Source organism: Heptranchias perlo, chromosome 8, assembly GCF_035084215.1.
Source record: "Heptranchias perlo isolate sHepPer1 chromosome 8, sHepPer1.hap1, whole genome shotgun sequence".
Taxonomy (NCBI): Eukaryota; Metazoa; Chordata; class Chondrichthyes; order Hexanchiformes; family Hexanchidae; genus Heptranchias; species Heptranchias perlo.
Genome location: NC_090332.1, coordinates 40,830,767 through 40,850,436, shown reverse-complemented (window position 1 = coordinate 40,850,436; position 19,670 = coordinate 40,830,767). Strand labels below are relative to the sequence as shown.

The 19,670-nt window shown below is 46.1% G+C and overlaps 1 protein-coding gene across 1 annotated transcript in view; it reads right to left on the bottom strand.

The window, feature by feature from the left end:
* LOC137324570 (echinoderm microtubule-associated protein-like 6) overlaps positions 1-19,670 on the bottom strand; it is a 436,862-nt gene that overhangs the window by 165,477 nt on the left and 251,715 nt on the right. The window contains exon 24 of the mRNA XM_067989009.1: positions 10,116-10,268. Coding sequence (XP_067845110.1) covers positions 10,116-10,268 — 153 coding nt within the window. The remainder of the gene's footprint in view (positions 1-10,115; positions 10,269-19,670) is intronic.

Below are 19,670 nucleotides of genomic sequence, written 5' to 3'. Positions count from 1 at the left end.
CCAGGTTTTCTGATAATGCACTGGAGGCCGTGGTGCAAGAGGTGGAGAGCGGGAGACATCCTGTATCTGCAGAGGGGCAGGAGGCCCTTAAGGCATATGCTCAGGAGGCAGTTGGAGGAAGTAGCGGTGGAGGTCAATGCCAGGTGTATAGCTCCAAGAACATGGATGCAGTGCAGGAATAAGTTTGAAGTTTAATGATCTGACAGTTGTCAAGGTGAGTGAGTTCAATCTTCAAATGGTATATCATATCAACTGCACTTCTAGCCTCATCCATTGCTCAATTCACTGCACCCTCATCACCCACCTACCATCAACCTCTATCAATCAGTACTCAACCCTTTAATTCATATGGTTTACCTCACCCTCACACACTTAGCACTGTTGCAAGCCTCACACCCACAACTCACAGCTCACAACTAACTCTGTGCTGCAGGATAGTGAGGAATGGCTGCGCCTGCGAGAGCGCGTCCATCAAGGTTCTCAGACGGTGCACTAGAGGCCTTGGTGGAAGAGGTAGAGGCACAGATGGGAATCCTTTATCTACGGGGGAGCAGGAGACTCTCTAGACGTATGTTGAAGAGGCAGTGGGAGGAAGTTGCGCACGAGGTCAATGCCAGGAGCATCGCACCACGCGCATGGATGCAGTGCAGGAGGAAGTTCAATGATTTGACACAAGTGGTCAAGATGAGTGAGTTCAACTGTCAAGTGGCATCTCCTACCAACTGCACCACTAGTTCATCCACTGCTCCACACACTACACCCTCCGTCGCCCACCTACCAACAAACTCTTGCAATCAGTACTCAACTCTTCACATCACATGCTGCATCTCACCCTCACACATTACCACTCTGGCCAGCTGCACAACCACAACTCACAGGTCACACACACTGGCAGTTATTCAACCATGACAGCCACATCACCCAAACATATTACAGGACGCTCACTGACACACTTCCATGGCTTTACGAAGGGGAAGTCATGTCTGACAAATTTGCTTGAGTTCTTTGAGGACATAACGTACAGGGTGGATAAAGGGGAACCAGTGGACGTAGTGTATTTAGACATCCAGAAGGCATTCGACAAGGTGCCACATAAAAGACCATTGCTCAAGATAAAGAATCACTGGATTGGGGGTAATATTCTGGCATGGGTGGAGGATTGGTTATCTAACAGGAAGCAGAGAGTTGGGATAAATGGTTCATTCTCGGACTGGCAACCAGTAGCCAGTGGTGTTCCGCAGGGGTTGGTGCTGGGTCCCCAACTCTTTACAATCTATATTAACGATTTGGAGGAGGGGACCGAGTGTAACATATCAAAGTTTGCAGATGATACAAAGATGGGAGGGAAAGTAGAGAGTGAGGAGGACATAAAAACCTACAAGGGGATATAGACAGGCTGGGTGAGTGGGTGGAGATTTGGCAGATGCAATACAATATTGAAAAATGTGAGGTTATGCACTTTGGCAGGAAAAATCAGAGAGCAAGTTATTATCTTAATGGTGAGAAACTGGAAAGTACTGCAGTACAAAGAGATCTGGGGGTCCTAGTGCAAGAAAACCAAAAAGTTAGTATGCAGGTGCAGCAGGTGATCAAGAAGGCCAACAGAATGTTGGTGTTTATTGCTCGGGGGATAGAATATAAAAACAGGGAGGTATTGCTGCAGTTATATAAGGTATTGGCGAGACCGCACCTGGAATACTGTATACAGTTTTGGTCTCCATACTTAAGAAAAGACATACTTGCTCTCGAGGCAGTACAAAGAAGGTTCACTCGGTTAATCCCGGGGATGAGGGGGCGGACATATGAGGAGAGGTTGAGTAGATTGGGACTCTACTCATTGGAGTTCAGAAGAATGAGAGGCGATCTTATTGAAACATATAAGATTGTGAAAGGGCTTGATCGGGTGGATGCGGTAAGGATGTTCCCAAGGATGGGTGAAACTAGAACTAGGGGGCATAATCTTAGAATAAGGGGCTGCTCTTTCAAAACTGAGATGAGGAGAAACTTCTTCACTCAGAGGGTAGTGGGTCTGTGGAATTTGCTGCCCCGGGAAGCTGTGGAAGCTACATCATTAAATAAATTTAAAACAGAAATAGACCGTTTCCTAGAAGTAAAGGGAATTAGGGGTTACGGGGAGCGGGCAGGAAATTGGACATGAATTTAGATTTGAGGTTAGAATCAGATCAGCCATGATCTTATTGAATGGCGGAGCAGGCTCGAGGGGCCGATTGGCCTACTCCTGCTCCTATTTCTTATGTTCTTATGTTCCATCTTTCTTGCAGAATAAGGTGGCGTACAACAGGAGGCAGTGCTGACCATCATGGGAAAGGGCATCACTGAGGCTGTGGCCACTGGCGGTGCTGGAGGGATCAATGATGAGGGTCTTTGCAGTCCTAATCCTCCTTCTCTCCTCCTTGGTGCACTTTTCCCTCATCCCACAATCTCTTCTGACTCACAAGCTGCAGATGGTGTAAGCACACACTTCTTACTTTCTCCTCTCCCCTCACCACAACCCAACCCTTATCTCTTATTCATTTCAGATACCCAAGAACTGGAACCTTCCCAGTCAGAGGAGGAAGAGGAAGAAGATAGTGATGATGAAGAGACACCGTCACTCGATCTTACACTTGCAGCCACCAGATCAGAAACTGACACTGCACGTACTTTAGATGATAGGATAAAGGAAGGACCTGCACCCGGTGAGACACTGGACACAAGTGTACAGGAGCTAGGATGGGGGAAAGGATACTGCAGGTTCCAGCTGGTGAGGTCGCACACTAGTTCTGCTGCAGAGGAATCAGATGAGGATTCTGATGGCCCAGGCTATAGAAGAAGGATGATGAGCATACACAACCAAACGCGTGGTGCACTGGAAAGCCTGCGCACAATGTCAAGGAGCATGGTGGAATCCAGCTTCAACTTGGCACAGGGCTTTGCGCAGAACTTGGAGTTCATCCTTTCCAACATGGAATGGGTGGTCACCTCCGTTAGCGCACCTGTGGAACCCACCATGATGTAGTGTCTGATGACCAATGTCACACCTTACATTGCAGCACAAACAGCTTCCATGCTCTGATTGCTGCTTTAGAATCTCAGACTGCTGCCATCGTGGCTCTGGATACCAATGTTGAAAGGGTCTTCCAGGGCATCATAGCAGTTCAGCAATCCGTTCTCCTACAGATCACCAGGATTCCTGAGGTGCCGCCCGGGGAGAGTGACAGTGGCTCCATGGAAGAGGAACCCACTGTCCTCTCAGGAACATTTGTGCTTCCACCCCTGCCACTCTGCCAGTGCTCTTGCTGTTGTCCGTCAACCAGCTGGCCCAGACTGCTGCAGCCCAGGGCGAGACGGTGCAGTCTGAAGCCGGGCCCTCTAGGCCCAGAGCTGCTCGAGGTCATCCTTCAAGGTCATCTGCAGTCTCCTCAATTGAAGGTCAGCAGCCTTCTGCCACCCATGCTGCAGCTACTGGGGAAGCACCTCGTAGGAGCACTAGGAAAGGTAAAGGCACATGGAAGACAGGCACTAAGGAAATGCACAAGGGTGTTTAATTTAATTTTGTATGCATTATTTAATGAGTGAATTAATAAATTTGGATTTAAATTTGCATTTGGTGATGGTTTTTATTTCTGCGGTGAACAGAGGGAGGAACCAATATGTGTTGTCAGAAAGAGGACAATGTGATGGTCAGTGTGAGGGGAACGGTAAGTGTATGGGACTGTTGGTGAATAAGAAGGTGTAGTTGAGGTTACTTGTATCGCTCATGAATAATCTGATCACGTAGAGCCCTGGCAGAAAGGGACTGTCTACGTTGTAGCCTCCCTTCCTCTTCCTATTCCTCCACTTCCTCTTGCACTTCCTCCTCCTCCTCTTCCTTGTGCTCCTGCTCCTCAGCTTCTCACCTGATAGATGGTGGTAAGGACTGTTCCCTCATAATGGCCATGTTGTGCAGCTTGCAGCATATTACCACAAATCTCGATACCCGCTTAGCTGAGTACCGCAGTGCTCCTCCAGAGTGGTCCAGGCAGTGGGAGCATTGCTTGACGATGCTGATGGTTTGCTCTATAATGTTCCTTGTAGCAGCATGGCTGTCATTGTAGGCCTGCTGTGCACATATGTGTGGATTCCTGACCAGAGTCACGAGCCATGTCATGAGGGGATAACCCTGGTCACCCAACAGCCAGCCTTTGACTTGCTGTGCTGGTTCAAATACAAGTGGAACAGAGGACTGCCACAGAATGAAAGAATCATGATTGCTGCAAGGATAGCAGGCATTCACCTGCATGATGCGCTGTCTGTGGTGGCACACCAGCTGCACATTGAGGGAGTGGAATCCCTTTCAGTTGATGAATATGGCCGAGTTCAAATGAGGAGCACGCAAGGCAATGTGCGTGCAGTCAATGGCATCCTGCACCATGGGAAAGCCTGCAATCCGTGCAAAACCTCATGCTTGCTCCTCCTGCTTGTCTCTGGCAAGACAGAATGAGATGAATGTGTTTCTTATTGCAAATTGTAAACAATTTTACAACACCAAGTTATAGTCCAACAAATTTATTTTAAATTCCACAAGCTTTCGGAGGCTTCCTCCTTCCTCAGGTGAACGGTGTGGAAATGAAATTTTCGAATCCTTCGCATTTGAAAATCACAGAACAATGCCTGGTGATTACTGCCCGTTGCCAAGGCAATCACAGTGAGCAGACAGAAAGGTGTCACCTAAAAGGCCACCGAATATACAAACCCCCAAAAAAAGAGAGAGAGAGAAGGAAGACAGTCAATGACCCGTTATATTAAAAACAGATAACATTTGTTCGCTGGTGGGGTTACGTGTAGTGTGACATGAACCCAAGATCCCGGTTGAGGCCGTCCTCAGGGGTGCGGAACTTGGCTATCAATTTCTGCTCGACGATTTTGCGTTGTCGTGTGTCTCGAAGGCCGCCTTGGAGTATGCTTACCCGAAGGTCGGTGGCTGAATGTCCATGACTGCTGAAGTGTTCCCCGACAGGGAGAGAACCCTCCTGTTTGGCGATTGTTGCGCGGTGTCCGTTCATCCGTTGTCGCAGCGTCTGCATGGTCTCGCCAATGTACCATGCTCTGGGGCATCCTTTCCTGCAACGTATGAGGTAGACAACGTTGGCCGAGTCACAGGAGTATGAACCATGCACCTGGTGGGTGGTGTCCTCTCGTGTGATGGTGGTATCTGTGTCGATGATCTGGCATGTCTTGCAGAGGTTACCGTGGCAGGGTTGTGTGGTGTCGTGGACGCTGTTCTCCTGAAAGCTGGGTAATTTGCTGCGAACGATGGTTTGTTTGAGGTTGGGTGGCTGTTTAAAGGCGAGTATTGGAGGTGTGGGGATGGCCGTAGCGAGGTGTTCGTCATCATTGATGACATGTTGAAGGCTGCGGAGAACATGGCGTAGTTTCTCCGCTCCGGGGAAGTACTGGACGACGAAGGGTACTCTGTTGGTTGCGTCCCGTGTTAGTCTTCTGAGGAGGTCTACACGATTTTTCGCTGTGGCCCGTCGGAACTGTCGATCGATGAGTCGAGCATCATATCCCGTTCTTACTAGGGCATCTTTCAGCGTCTGTAGGTGTCCATCGCGTTCCTCCTCGTCTGAGCAGACCCTGTGTATTTGCAGGGCCTGTCCATAGGGGATGGCCTCTTTGACGTGGTTAGGGTGGAAGCTGGAAAAGTGGAGCATCGTGAGGTTGTCCGTGGGCTTGCGGTAGAGTGAGGTGCTGAGGTGCCCGTCTTTGATGGAGATTCGTGTGTCCAAGAAAGAAACTGATTCTGAGGAGTAGTCCATGGTGAGCTTGATGGTGGGATGGAACTTGTTGATGTTATCGTGTAGTCTCTTTAGTGATTCCTCACCGTGGGTCCATAGAAAGAAAATGTCGTCGATGTATCTGGTGTATAGTGTTGGTTGGAGGTCCTGTGCAGTGAAGAAGTCCTGCTCAAACTTGTGCATGAAAATGTTGGCGTATTGGGGTGCGAATTTGGTCCCCATGGCTGTTCCGTGTGTTTGGGTAAAGAACTGGTTATCGAAGGTGAAGACATTGTGATCCAGGATGAAGCGGATGAGTTGTAGGATGGCGTCTGGAGATTGGCTATTGTTGGTGTTGAGTATTGATGCTGTCGCAGCGATGCCGTCATCGTGGGGGATACTGGTGTTGAGTGCCGAGACGTCCATCGTGGTGAGAAGTGTTCCTGGTTCAACAGGTCCGTGGGTACTGAGTTTTTGTAGAAAGTCTGTAGTGTCGCGACAGAAGCTGGGGGTTCCCTGGACGATGGGTTTCAGGATGCCCTCGATGTATCCAGAGAGGTTCTCACACAGGGTTCCGTTGCCTGATACGATAGGACGTCCGGGTGTGTTGGCTTTGTGTATCTTTGGGAGGCAGTAGAAGTCTCCCACGCGGGGAGTACGTGGGATGAGAGTGCGTAGGATGTTTTGAAGGTCTGGATCGAAGGTCTTGATCAGTTTGTTGAGCTGATGGGTGTGTTCTTTGGTCGGGTCTGTGGGTAACCGTCTGTAGTGTTCCTGGTTGTCCAGTTGTCGGTATGCTTCTTTGCAATAGTCCGTTCTGTTCTGTATGACGATGGCTCCTCCTTTGTCCGCTGGTTTGATGACGATGTTGCGGTTGGTCTTGAGAGCTTTGATGGCGTTGCGTTGTGCTCGGGTGACATTCTGGACTGTCTTCCGAGTGCGGCTGATGAATCTGGCATAGACGCATTTCCTGACAGCTTGCGCATACATGTCAAGCTGAGGGCAGCGACCCTCTGGAGGAGTCCAGTGAGACTCTTTCCTCTTCGGTTGCTGTACCGCGGATCCCTCTGTCTGCGTTCCGGATCGTTGATTGTCTCATTGGGTTCGCTGCTGAAATCTTGGGGTTTGTGGTAGAATTCCCGGAGCCTCATTCTCCTGATGAATTCCTCTGTGTCTGCCGCGAGACTAGTGGGGTCCATTTTGGTTCTTATTGCATACAGAGCCTCAGTGACCTCCCTTATTCAGCAGTGCACTCCAAACTGCGAGATGTTGCTTATATCTCCAGCAGCAGCCTGAAAGGAGCCAGAGGCTGTGCTTGCCCTGCTTTGTGGCTGCAGTGTGTACCATCCACAGGATGCACTGCAGCAACTCGCCAAGGCTTCTTCGACAGCACCTCCCAAACCCGCGACCTCTACCACCTAGAAGGACAAGAGCAGCAGGCACATGGGAACAACACCACCTGCACGTTCCCCTCCAAGTCACACACCATCCCGACTTGGAAATATATCGCCGTTCCTTCATTGTCGCTGGGTCAAAATCCTGGAACTCCCTTCCTAACAGCACTGTGGGAGAACCGTCACCACACGGACTGCAGCGGTTCAAGAAGGCGGCTCACCACCACCTTCTCGAGGGCAATTAGGGATGGGCAATAAATGCTGGCCTCGCCAGCGACGCCAACATCCCGTGAACGAATAAAAAAAAAGTTCTGGTTGCAGCAGTTGATAGATTTCACTCACAACCTCTTTTGCGAACTGAAGAAGTCTCATGCACTGGTCGTCGCTGAAGTTGAGGCTAGAGAATTGCTCCCTGAGGCCCCTCCCCAGATATGGGCTCCCGCTGAGTGCTCTTCTCCTCCACCTCCTCCCCCCTCTTCCAGCAGCTTGTCCTGCTCTGCGTGGCCTCCCTTCATTCTCCCAGTCATATTCAATTTCGAGAGGAAGCCCTACCAAGCCACCCATATCTGGAAGCAACTTCTTTCAGCACAATATTTTAAAAATGACACAAAAAGGACTGCAAGACTAGCCAGACTGTAGAGTACCTTCAACTTTAGCCAAGTATAGAAACTTCCAAAAACATGTACCGTTGCACCAGCAGCCAGAAGAAATAATCCAGCAATTAACCTGTATGTACTTCATGATCCCTTTAAATAGTTGGTGGTGGTGGGAGGTGGGGGGGTCCTTCATGCCATTTAGCTGTGCGAGGTTAAGACTGGAGTCGGAGGTTGGCTGGAGTGTGGAGTTGCAAAATAGCAGCAGTGGCTTCAAATCAGGGTTGCACACTGATTTGCATCATGATCTCGCTGCTCTGCATACTGCTGGCGGTCGTTAAGCACATGTGCGCAAGCCCCTTTATCAAGATGGTGTCCTGTGCACTTCCTGTCGGATGTATTCTTGGACACCATTTTGAAATCTTAGATGGCAGCGTAGTGCCTAAAAAACAGGCATTACACGGCCCAATTTCATCCCCATTGAGTACGGACCCTTCCTCAGAACTGGATTCCAAAGAACTAGTTCTAAGAAAGGTCCATTCACAAAATGTCTTGTCTGTTCTCTCCACATATGCTGCCTGACCTGTTGAGTGTTTCCAGTGTTTTCTGTTTCTGCTTCATATTTCACTGATATCAGTTTAGAAAATTACATTTTGTACAATTGAGTTCTGTCACAAGGTGCCACTGGAGTGTTTTGTCAAAATTGAAGTATATGGGGAAGGAAAGCTTGCAAGTACTTTATGATCTAAATACTTTCCTTAGACTTTTTATGGAAGAAAAAAATAGACCAAGCCTAAATTTCTTTCATGTTTTAAAAAGAATATTAATTTTATTGCTGGCATTGAGATTCACAAGTAGGCTCTCACTAACTTCCAGACCGCTCCTGTGATGTCAATTATGGGAAAGGTCTTGGATCAGCTCCATTTCAATTTGTGGGCAGTGCGACTTCAAACCAGTCCAAGGGTAGCTCCAGAGGTGCTCAACTCAAGCAACCACATTATAGCCAGGAAACCCGCATCTATGACTGCAGCGGTCTAGCACCTGATGGTGCATGTTGTGAAACCAGAGATGAGCCGCTAGATGATTTAAACCAACACCACCCAATCTCTATCAGTCGGATGACAAATTGAGAGCATATCACAGCTCTATTTGGCACTGAGACCCAAGCACCATTTGGTGCTAACACTACTGACATTGATTTATCTCAAACTTCCTGGGCATGGCAGGACCTACACATGGCTTGGTGCTGCCTGTTCAGCTTTTGCTCTTTTCTTGGTTGGATCATTTTTTTTTTGGGTGGACCCAAGCAATGCCAGGCCCTGTTGGTACTTTCTTCCTATCAATCTTTTCCTGAATAATGCAGAACATTCTTTGGAGCCAGTATATGAATCCTTTTTTGCTGGAAAGTAGAGAACAAATATAAGGGACCCCTTGTCTGTCAACTTCATTGTCCAATGAGACAAAATGCTACAAGTGCCTGACAGTCTTGAGGCATCTTCTGGAGCAGTGGTACTGGTACTAGTCAGTGCAGAGTGCTGACTGGGCAAGAGGATAATAATTAACTACTGGCATTAGTGGGTGTCCAGCATCAACTGGAAAAAGTAATTAATTTACTGAAAATGTTGAACACTAAAGCTGTACAACATGAATTTTCCCAACTGCCTATGAATGAGACGAAAAGAGAAAAAAATCATTGCTTGAGTGACTCATGAACTAATGAATATGCTTGGGAGAATGTTGTAGGAGACGTTTTTCACACATACTTCATTTGTAGGAGTTTAAAAGTTTGGCTAGTTACAGCTACAGCATTATTTATTGTGTGCTAGTTCATAGCTCTACTGACAACAATAGAGTACAACTGTCATACTCCTTTTTCAAAAGTTGCAAAAATAATGACATATACGGGGTGGTGAATTCTCTTGTAATTCACTCTAAAACAGCCTGGTAATATTACAAGCCCGACAGCATAAATTAAACATACTTTTAGGTTCTGATTTATACAATCAATTACACCTATGTCTTTTGTCACATTGCCTTTTTAAGAGAAAACATTTAACAGAAATAACGTACCATGGTTAAAAATAAAAATCGCATGGAAAATTCATCTACTCATAAATAACTGATACCTCTCAGTAAATTTAAGGTAGTAATCCAATCTGATGGTTCACACAATAACCATAAAGTGATTGATCTTTGCTCTCAAGGTTTACATCACCTGGATCCCTCAATTTAGGTTTCTGACTGGTAATTCACCATATTGTCTATCCATTGAGCATGATGTTACTAATTCCATGTAAATGCTGCAGTAAAATAGTGCTTTCATAATTAACAGATCTAACTGGAAGCAAAAAATAACTATTCTGGTTTACCTGGTGAAAATCTGATATCTGATATATTTTCCTTTCTGTGGTGAAAAGACACCATATCCTCCAGGGTATCAGCATTGACTACATGAAAACTCCCATCATTTAACCCGACAGCTAAGGCTTTCCCATCTGGTGAGAAAGCACAACATCTTCCACCTAAAAGAAGGAATGAGAAAGGAAGCATTTTAATATTTTCAAACCAACAAATAAAATAAAATCACTTGTTTTGAGAGTTGCCATATGGCTTTTCTGTAATTTCCATTTTTGTACAGAATGATTCCTTTCTCTAATGTAGAGAGAAATTAGTTTAGTAAGTTGTTATAGAAGTTAGTGATTTCAACAGCTTTGGGCTACCTCCCACCTAAGTTTGTTATATTATGTGGCATTTTATATTTATAATGAAAATGGACAGTATTTTCATATATGGTAGGTACCAGAATAAGAGGGCACAAGTTCAGGTTTGTAAAGAGCAAATTTAGCACATATATCAGAAGTGTATTTTTATACAGAGTTGGAATAGGTTTTTCAGGAAAGGTGGTTAAGGTTAGGGTATTGGCACATTTAAGAACAGCTAGATTTGGTAATGGGAAAATGCTAGGGTTGATATTTTGGAAGCATAAAATAAAATTATTTGCGATGTCAGGACTGTGCAGGAGGAGGAACTTCTGCAAGCGGATCTAAATGTGCTGGGGGAGTGGGCCATATTCTGGCCTTTAACTTAGATAAGTAGTCTAATGCACTTGGAAAGGGCCAACACTAAGTGTACTTACACAGTACATGGCACCGAAATAAAATCGGTTGACAAAGGGATCTTGGTGCTATTGTTCATTATTCTCTAAAGGTTCGTGACAAATGCTGAGACCCCGTTGCCAATGCAAACAGGATATTAGGTTGCATAAATAGAATTATTCAATATAAAACAAAGCACACCATCTTGTCCTTGTACAAGACCTGGATTAGACCGCATTTGGAATACTGTGTCCAATTTTGTTCCCCTTATATGGTGCTATAGAAATTTTGGAAAAAGTCCAAAGGAGGGCCACAAAGGGTGATCCTTAGTTAAAAAGTCCGTAGTTATTTAAAAAGGCTTAAAAGGCTATGTCTATTCCTTTTAGAAATGTGTAGACTTTGGGGTGATTTGATAGAGGTATACAAAATTATTAAAGGGTTTGATCGTGTTCGCCTTGAGAGGCTATTTCAACTAGATAGGTTGGGGAAGATCAGATATCATGTTTATAAGCTACATAAGGGTAGTGTTAGGTTAGATGTTAGTTGGTTCCCTGATTGGCCATGGGTTCTTTTTGCCTCTCCCAGGAGATTACATGACTGATGGTGGGCAGGTGGGTATATGTGCTGTTCGGAATGGGTACATAATCATAATGCTCCAGACGTTATGGTTCTATGGGACAGGCTTGACGGGCTAGCTGGTCTTTTTCTGCCCGTCGATTTCATATGTTTGTATCAAAGAATCATAGAAATTTACGCCACAGAAGGAGGCAATTCGGCCCATCGTGTCTGTGTTTCCAGCACTTGGTCCATAGCCTTGTATGTTCGTAAAGAGGCTGAAGGGCCTTCTTCACTGAACCTCTCTTGTTGCAACAAGATCATAAGATAATTACAGATGAGGATGGCCAACAGGCCCATCTAAATTCCTTCATCCATAAAGTTCCCCTAATGCAGTATCCAGTTGTTTCTTAAGTGACCCCAGGCTTCTTCCCTCGATTGCTTCAAATGGAAGTCTTATCCATACATTGATAATCTTTGTGATTCTTGATAGCATCCTAAATTTACCTTTCAGTAGTTTGAACCTGTACCAGTTGTTCTACTTTTGTAATTTAGTTTAATGTAATATTCTGGATTCACCTTATCCATTCCCTTTACTATCTTATATACCTCTAATCATTTCTTAGATTCTGCCTTTCCAGGCTGAATTGCTCAAGTTTCTCCAGTTTTTCCTCAAAGCTTAGACCCCGATACTAAAGATCAGCCTCATGGTTCTTCTCTGCACTACCTCCATCACTTGAGTATCTCCCTTCTGTCTCAGTGACCAGAAATTAACACAGTACTCCAGGTGCGGTCTAAACATGGTACAGTTTGATCATAACTTCCTCTGACTTATATTCTACTGTTTTGACTAGGTCAACATTTTATTGGTTCCATTGATTGCTATGCTACATTGGTTAGACATGTTTAGCATCAAGTTTATGAAGATTCCACTGTGGACTAGTGAATATTATGTTTAAAAAGGAGGTTGAGAGCTGGTTAAAGTACAAGACTGAATGGTCAGTTTTCCCAGGTAGGCGCGGTTTAGTGAACAGTGAACAGAGTGCACCAAAAATGCACTGTGCTCTGAGAAATGCTGGAATGCCTGGATTTCCTGTGGCTCAGATTTAAATGGAGGGCAGACTTCATGCGCCAGTGGAGGTGTACAATTGGAGTAGATTACCCAGGCAACAGGAAATTCAAACACACCTCAAGGATTAAGGCCTAAGGCTGATTAAAGGAGTGTGGAGCAAGAGGAGGCAACTGCAAAGAAATGTTGCAAAATAATGGGCCAGAATTTGCTGGAGCAGGGCATCTCATGGCATAAGCCGTTAGTTAGACATTTTCCTACACCCTTCAGCTCAAAAATTTTTTGCACCCTAACATGCTGGAAGTGCGAGCTGATATCTGTGTGGCGAGGACAACAGGGCATCTGGGACCTTAGTGAATGGCAGGACCAACAGTTCCTTACCCAATGAGATTTAAGGATTGAAAAATAAACAGAGGAAGGACTGAGATGGAGGGTCAAATCAGGTACAGAAAGAGAAATGGAGAGGGAAAGAAAGATTGGATTAAGGGAGAGAGAGAAAAAAGACAAAGGAAAAGTAAGAAAAATAAATTTAAAATTTGACATTTTTAAAATCTCTCAATTTACTCCTGAAGGAATGAGACGCCACAGTTTTAATTGTTCACTTTCTGGACCAGAGAGGTTGATTGACAGTTATTAATAATTATCACATCATTAAAAGGGTACTTAATTACGAGGCTAAACTTTCTGTGGCGAGTTTAGTGGACAATTAATGTGCAAATCCAGCGAGTTCTTAAAAATAACGGGGAGGCTAAGGGCAAGATGCTGTTTGTGCGAAGCAAACAGCGGAACGGCGTAAATCGACCAGCAAGTTCTGGAGATTCGTAATTCGCAGCATATCTCTTAATCCCTTGAACTTGCTGACCGATTTGCACATTAATAACGGCGTGCATCGTTCACATGCCGTTATTTTTTCAACAAATTCTGGCTCAATGTTTTTTTTTACTTGCCCTGAGGTTCTTGCAAGAAAGTAAGTGACTGTTTTCCCCTCTTCTCTCTCCCCTCCCTCATTCTTCCTCCTCATCTACCCCTATCCTCCTCACTCCCCCTCCCCCAAATTGTTCCAATTATTGCCCCCGACCCTCTAACTCTGCTTGACCTGGAATGCACTTGGTCTTAACAGGGTAGAAATTGGTTTCAGTGCATTTTCGGATGCAGACTGAGCGCCATGCACCCGATCACAAAGACACAACTAAGGTCACAACTGGGTTTTCCTGAATAATTTAAATAAAGTAGCCAGGCTGCCAATGCTACCCATGCTGTTCATTGGCAGCTTGCCTAATGGGAACGTTAATATTTGGCGTTGCTGATGCCAATTATAGGCAGCTTGCACCTCTTAAAGGGGAAGTGCACTTTGCAACTATAACTGACAATTCTGGACAATGGCAGGCACAGGAGATGCTGCAAGAGCCCGGAGTTTTTCTGACACTGCATTGGACGTATTGGCGAAGGAGGTCGGCAGAAGGAAGGACATCTTCTATCCACCATGTGTTAGAAAGATATCAAGGCAAGCTGTCCACCACAAATGGGCAAAGGTGGCACAGCGGGACAATGGCAGATGTATCATTCCCAGGACATGGCTGCAGTGCAGGAAAATGTTCAATGACAAGGATGCCACAAGGATAGTCAAGGTAACTTCTTAACTCATATCTCTCATTACTCTCAGCTAAATCTTGCACTATCTGTTGTCCCAGCACTCTACCCTCCCCGATTACCAGCACTCTCTTCCAATCACTGCAGCACATTTCATTCCACCTCCTTCTGATTCTGCTGCAGCACTCTGCACCTACTACTCTCCTGACTATAACTTCTTTCTCCTCCTCATACCTCTCTTCTTTCACATACCAACAACACTATTCTACCCTGACATTCACGTCCCCAAAACTTCTCACTACTCTATCACTGACACACTCCCTTCTTTCTTGCAGGGCAAACTCACACATAATAACAGGGAACAGGCAACCACAGGAGGAGGACCACACTTCATCCGTGTGCTGTCCCCATTTGCAGACCAGGTTATGGACACAGTGGACAGGAGACGCATCAGCAGTGTGGCATCTGGCGAGGCTGGAAGACACCTTCCCCTTGTTCCCTTCTCAATTAAATCTCACCCCTACAAATTATGTATGACAAATTGCTGCTGCTTTCAGAAGTCACTCATCTGTCTCTGCCTACCTATGCCACTAGATGGTAACCCTTGTCCCTTTTTTCCATTTCAGATCCAGAAGCTCCACATAGCCCTCAGGGAGCAGAAGAGGGCAGCACTGCAGAACAGGATGCGTCACTCAACCTTAGAGTGGAATTAGCTCCATGGGAGAGGCACCTGCTATCCTCTCTCAGGATGACAGCACACCTGCTTTCTCGCCAGCCTCTCAACCAGTCCCCTTGTTGCTGTCAGACAGCCAACTGGGCCAGACTGCCCTGGTCAAAGCCGAGTCCCAGCAGTCTGCACCTGGGTCCTCAATGGTTACAGCTCCTCAAGGCTGCTCAGCATGGCCATCTGAGCGCAGTTTCAACAGTCTTCAACCTCCCAAGCTGTAGCCACTGCAGAACCACCTAGTAGGTAAACTAGAATAGGTAACCAAGCACACAAGACAGGCACCAGGAGGCATGATTTGTAGATAGCCATCAGTCATGTAACCATTTGTCAAATCAAGAATGGAGTCTTTTGGAGTAGTTAAATAAAATGTCTTGTTTTGGTATAGCTGTTGGTCTTCATAATCTTAGTGATGTAATACGAACACCCATGAAGTTGTTCTGTTTGAGGGCATTGATATGGTGCGTGTCAGGACAGGGTCAGATAGAAGGAGGGAGTGTTGGTACTCTGGGGAGAGGAGGGATGATTCAGGAGAATCTCTCAATAGTTTGCTGCCTTACAGCTCTGGCAGCTTGGAGTACTGCTGGGCCATACTCACCTGCTTCCTCTGGTTACTCGTCCCCTTCTTCATCTTCCTGTTCCACTTCTTCCTTCTGTGGCAGCTCCAAGGCAACTCCTCCTTGTGTAGCATGATTATTTGCTGCATGCTGCACAATTACCAATTTTGACATTTGCATTGGGTTATATTGAAGGACTCCTCCCAAGCTGTCCAGATAGCAAAACCGTTGCTTTAAGACACCAATGGTTTGCTTAATCAGAACCCTTGTTGCTGCATGGCTCTCATTATATCGGCACTGCACATCTGTGCCTAGGTTCCTGAGACGAGTTATGAGCCAGTTGGTGAGGGGATAGCCCTTGTCTCCCAACAGCCTGGCTGCCACTTGATAGTCTGGGTGGAACAGAAAGGACATTGAGGACAGGCACAGTAGGTAAGTGTCAAGACTACTGCCAGGAAACCGGTGAACCGAGAAACAGTGCAGATTCATGATGGGGAGCATGCAAAGCTAATTGTGTGCAGTGTTTGACGCCCTGTACTTGCGGGAATCCAGTAATGTCGGCAAATCCTAGTACTCTTTCTTACTGCTAGTCAGCCTCCACGGGAAGCTAATAAACTGTTGACACTCTATAAACAGTTCATCAGTGACCTGCCAGATGGCAGTGTGCACAGCAAACTGACTGATGTTGTTGATGTCACCAGAAACTGTTTGGAAGAAGCCAGAGGCATAGAGGTTTAGAGCCATGGTGATCTTCATTGCCACAGGCAGTGCAGCGCATGCCCTGGTGGTTGGCTAAGGATTCTCGCTCCAAGAGGTGGCATAGGTAAGTGACTGTCTCCCTGTTGAAATGCTGCCACCTTACACACTGCTCCTTTGTGTGGTTCAGGTATGATGTCCTGTTTCAGAAGACCTGCATGCTGTAACGCCTCCTGCGCCCTTTACTCCTTCACCCTCTTCTTGCAGCCTGTGCAAGTCTTTGCTGCCTTCCTTGCTGCTGCTGTGCCACCTGATTTGGGAGCCTCAATGATAAGCCCAGCAGCATTCCCATGTTCAGCAATTAAGAACAAGCAAATCCTGTGAATAAAACGGCTTGTGAAAGCTGCTTGCCGACTGTTCCCGCCATGATTTGTTGGGCGGTTAAGGAAGTGACATTTCAGGCATGCACAGAATTCACAAAAGAGTCCTGATTCAGATGCAGGAACCTCGTTATCTCTGTAACCTCCTCCAGCCCTATAACCCTCCAGGATCTCTGCTCTCCTCCAATTCTGGCCTCTTGCCCAACTCTGATTTTAATCGCTCAACCATTGACAGCCGTGCCTTCAGCTGCCTAGGCCCTAAGCTGTGGAATTCCCTCCCTAAACCTCTCTGCCGCTCTACCTCCCTCTCCTCCTTCAGGACACTCCTTAAAACCTCTTCACCTGTCCTAATGTCTCCTTATATGGCTTGGTGTCAAATTTTGTTTGATAACGCTCCTGTGAAGCACCTTGGGACATTTTACTACGTTAAAGGCGCTATATAAATGCAAGTTGTTGTTGTAACATATTTACATGATGCCTGTGTTTGTTTCAGACGTCAGCCAGGGACACCTATCGAGCCCCCCAAACCAATATGGTGTCACGTGCATTTCCGGTGCTGTTATGGTGCCTACGCCCATTTTGGACCCACAAAATGGGCAAATGCATAACAATTTCTACCCCCCTCCCATGTGCAATGCCACAGGAGATTGACTAGTATAATTAATTTATATTTATCATTTTCCAAACTGTCCAAAATTTGAAAGTAAATCTTATTACGTTTTAAGGAATGCAATTTTCTGCATTCAAATGAATATAATTGCATTTAAACTCATTTTTCAAGAGGAAAGCAGTTGAAAGTTAAAATGGGGTTGCTGAACTTGTAGATTGTAAAGCCTACTGAAACTGATAGGCCACTATTTCAGCAATCATGTATATTCAGCTATCTTGCTTTTTTCACAGCTTAAATCATTTTTGGATGCAATTAGGCTATAAGGGTCTCACTTCCCTCCCTCCTCCACCCCAGTGTAGGTCGGGGGGTGGGTGGGGGTATGCTGCTGCGCTGCATCTGACTGGAACTCAGCTTAATCCTGGCCTTCATCCGCATGCAAAAATGCCCCTAGGAATGAATGAGGGTGCCAGATCGAGGAAGGGAACTGCCTTTGAGGCCTTCTAACTGCTGTTGAAAATAGCAGCCAGATGACCTCAAGGCCCACTGTGCCTCCTTGCAGTCTCATTACAATTAGAACATAACTTTTTGGAGGCTGCTGGTAGCCCATTTTCAAATACTCCAATCTGAAGGGTTGGCTGCAACATCTAAGGTCCGTTTTCTCCAGGTGACCTTTTTGGGTGCCTCCCAGGCGGAAACCCAGAAAACTGATGCAGGAGGTGCTCTAACAACACTCATCTAACATTTAAAATGTTTCAGACAGGAGCTTCCCACAAAGTGGGTGATGATGCTGTATAATGGCATTCTGGAATGTGGCTGTATGCAGCAACACTGGGGAGAGTACTAGGATCTGGAGCACTGAGGGTGATCCAAGGGTGCCTCAGAATTGGGAGAGGGGGAATCTCAGGGTCAGGTAGCACTGGGAGGGGAGTCCCGGGATTTGAGAGTAGTGGAAGAGGAACCCTGGGCTCTGGAAGAACTGAGGTGGGCACAGGTATATGGCATCATTGGGACACTCCCAGGAGTATGTGGCCCAACTTGACCTTGGTCTGTTTCTGGCTGTCAGCTCAATTCCTAGCCTGAAAGCAGTTGTTTACTGCAAAATCCAATGTTATTGTATTTGCTGATGGTATATCAGCAAATACATTTGTTAAAGTGGATTTTGCACTTGTCGCCAGTTTCAGAGTAGGATCCAGGCTTATAGCCCAGAATCTTTTGGGTGGGGGAGGTACCTGATGGACAGGGACAACCTAGGGGTGGATTCCAAAAGGGGTGTGGAAACAACTAATTATCAGTGGTGGGTTGGGAGGTTGGGGGGAGGGAAGGGGCTGATGGCTGGGACGTGGTCAGGTAGCAGAGCAGGAAAGCATGGGCCAGGAGAATGGTGGAGGGGTGGACCTGACATCCCCGAGTAGGTCACTGTCTCATTCTTAATGGCTTTCTTTTTCTGTCTTGCTCTCTTTCTGTCTCAGCCACATTCTCCCACAATCTCTCTCCGAGAGTTTTCTCTCTGCCTCTGGGAGAGAAACTGGATTTGTACCCAAAATGGGCACAAGTCAGTAAAGCGATTGCTTGCCTAAGGCCTGAGCTCCAAATGAATGAAACCGGCAAGCTTAGGGTGCCAATTGGGTGTCCTGATGCAATCCGCCAGTCAGGGCCTGATGAATTCCAGCTGGCTCCAACTCCGAGTTGGTCAGCAAGCCGTACCTGGGAGTGGGGTGGGGGGGGCGTTGGTGAAACGGAGGGTTTGAGCCTGGGCCAGCAGAAGCCTGCAGTATTTTTGTGGTGCACTTCCTGGCTCCACAGAATTTTAACTTTTAAAAAGATTTCTGCCCATTTTTTAAGTGGCCTCCAATGGTCCCTTTAAGCCGCTCAAGACTTGGTAAAACATAAGCAGAGCTTGCACAGTGTAAGCTGGACACCTAAAAGGCACACATTTACAATATGGTACCTGGCGCACTTGAAGTGCAGATCGGGCGCAGGAGATTGTGCCCCAAATTTTGTCCCCCTATTGTTCATTTTACATTGAGTTACATCGAGTCTACAGCACAGAAACAGCCCATTTGGTCTAACTGTTCTATGCCGGTGTTTATGCTCCACACGAGCATCCTCCCTCCTTACTTCATCTAAACCTATCAGTATACCCTTCTAATCTTTTCTCCCTCATCTGCTTATCTAGCTTCCCCCTAAATGCATCTATGCTATTTGCCTCAACTACTCCTTGTGGTAGCGTGTTCCACATTCTTACCACTCTTCGGGTAAAGAAGCTTCTCCAGAATTCCCTATTGGATTTATTAGTGACTATCTTATATTTATGACCTCTCGTTTTGGATTCCCCGCAAGTGGAAACATTTTCTCTATGTCTATCCTATCAAACCTCTTCATTATCTTAAAGACCTCTGTCAGGCTTTCTCTTTTCTAGAGAAAATATCCCCAGCCTGTTCAGCGTTTCCTGATAAGTACATCCTATCAGTTCTGGTATCATCCTCGTAAATCTTTATTTCATCTTTCCTGATAAGTACATCCTCTCAGTTCTGGTATAATCCTTGTAAATCTTTTTTTGCACCTTCTCCAGTGCCTCTATATCCTTTTTTATAATATGGAGACCAGAACTGTGCACAGTACTCCAAGTGTGGTCTAACCAAGGTTCT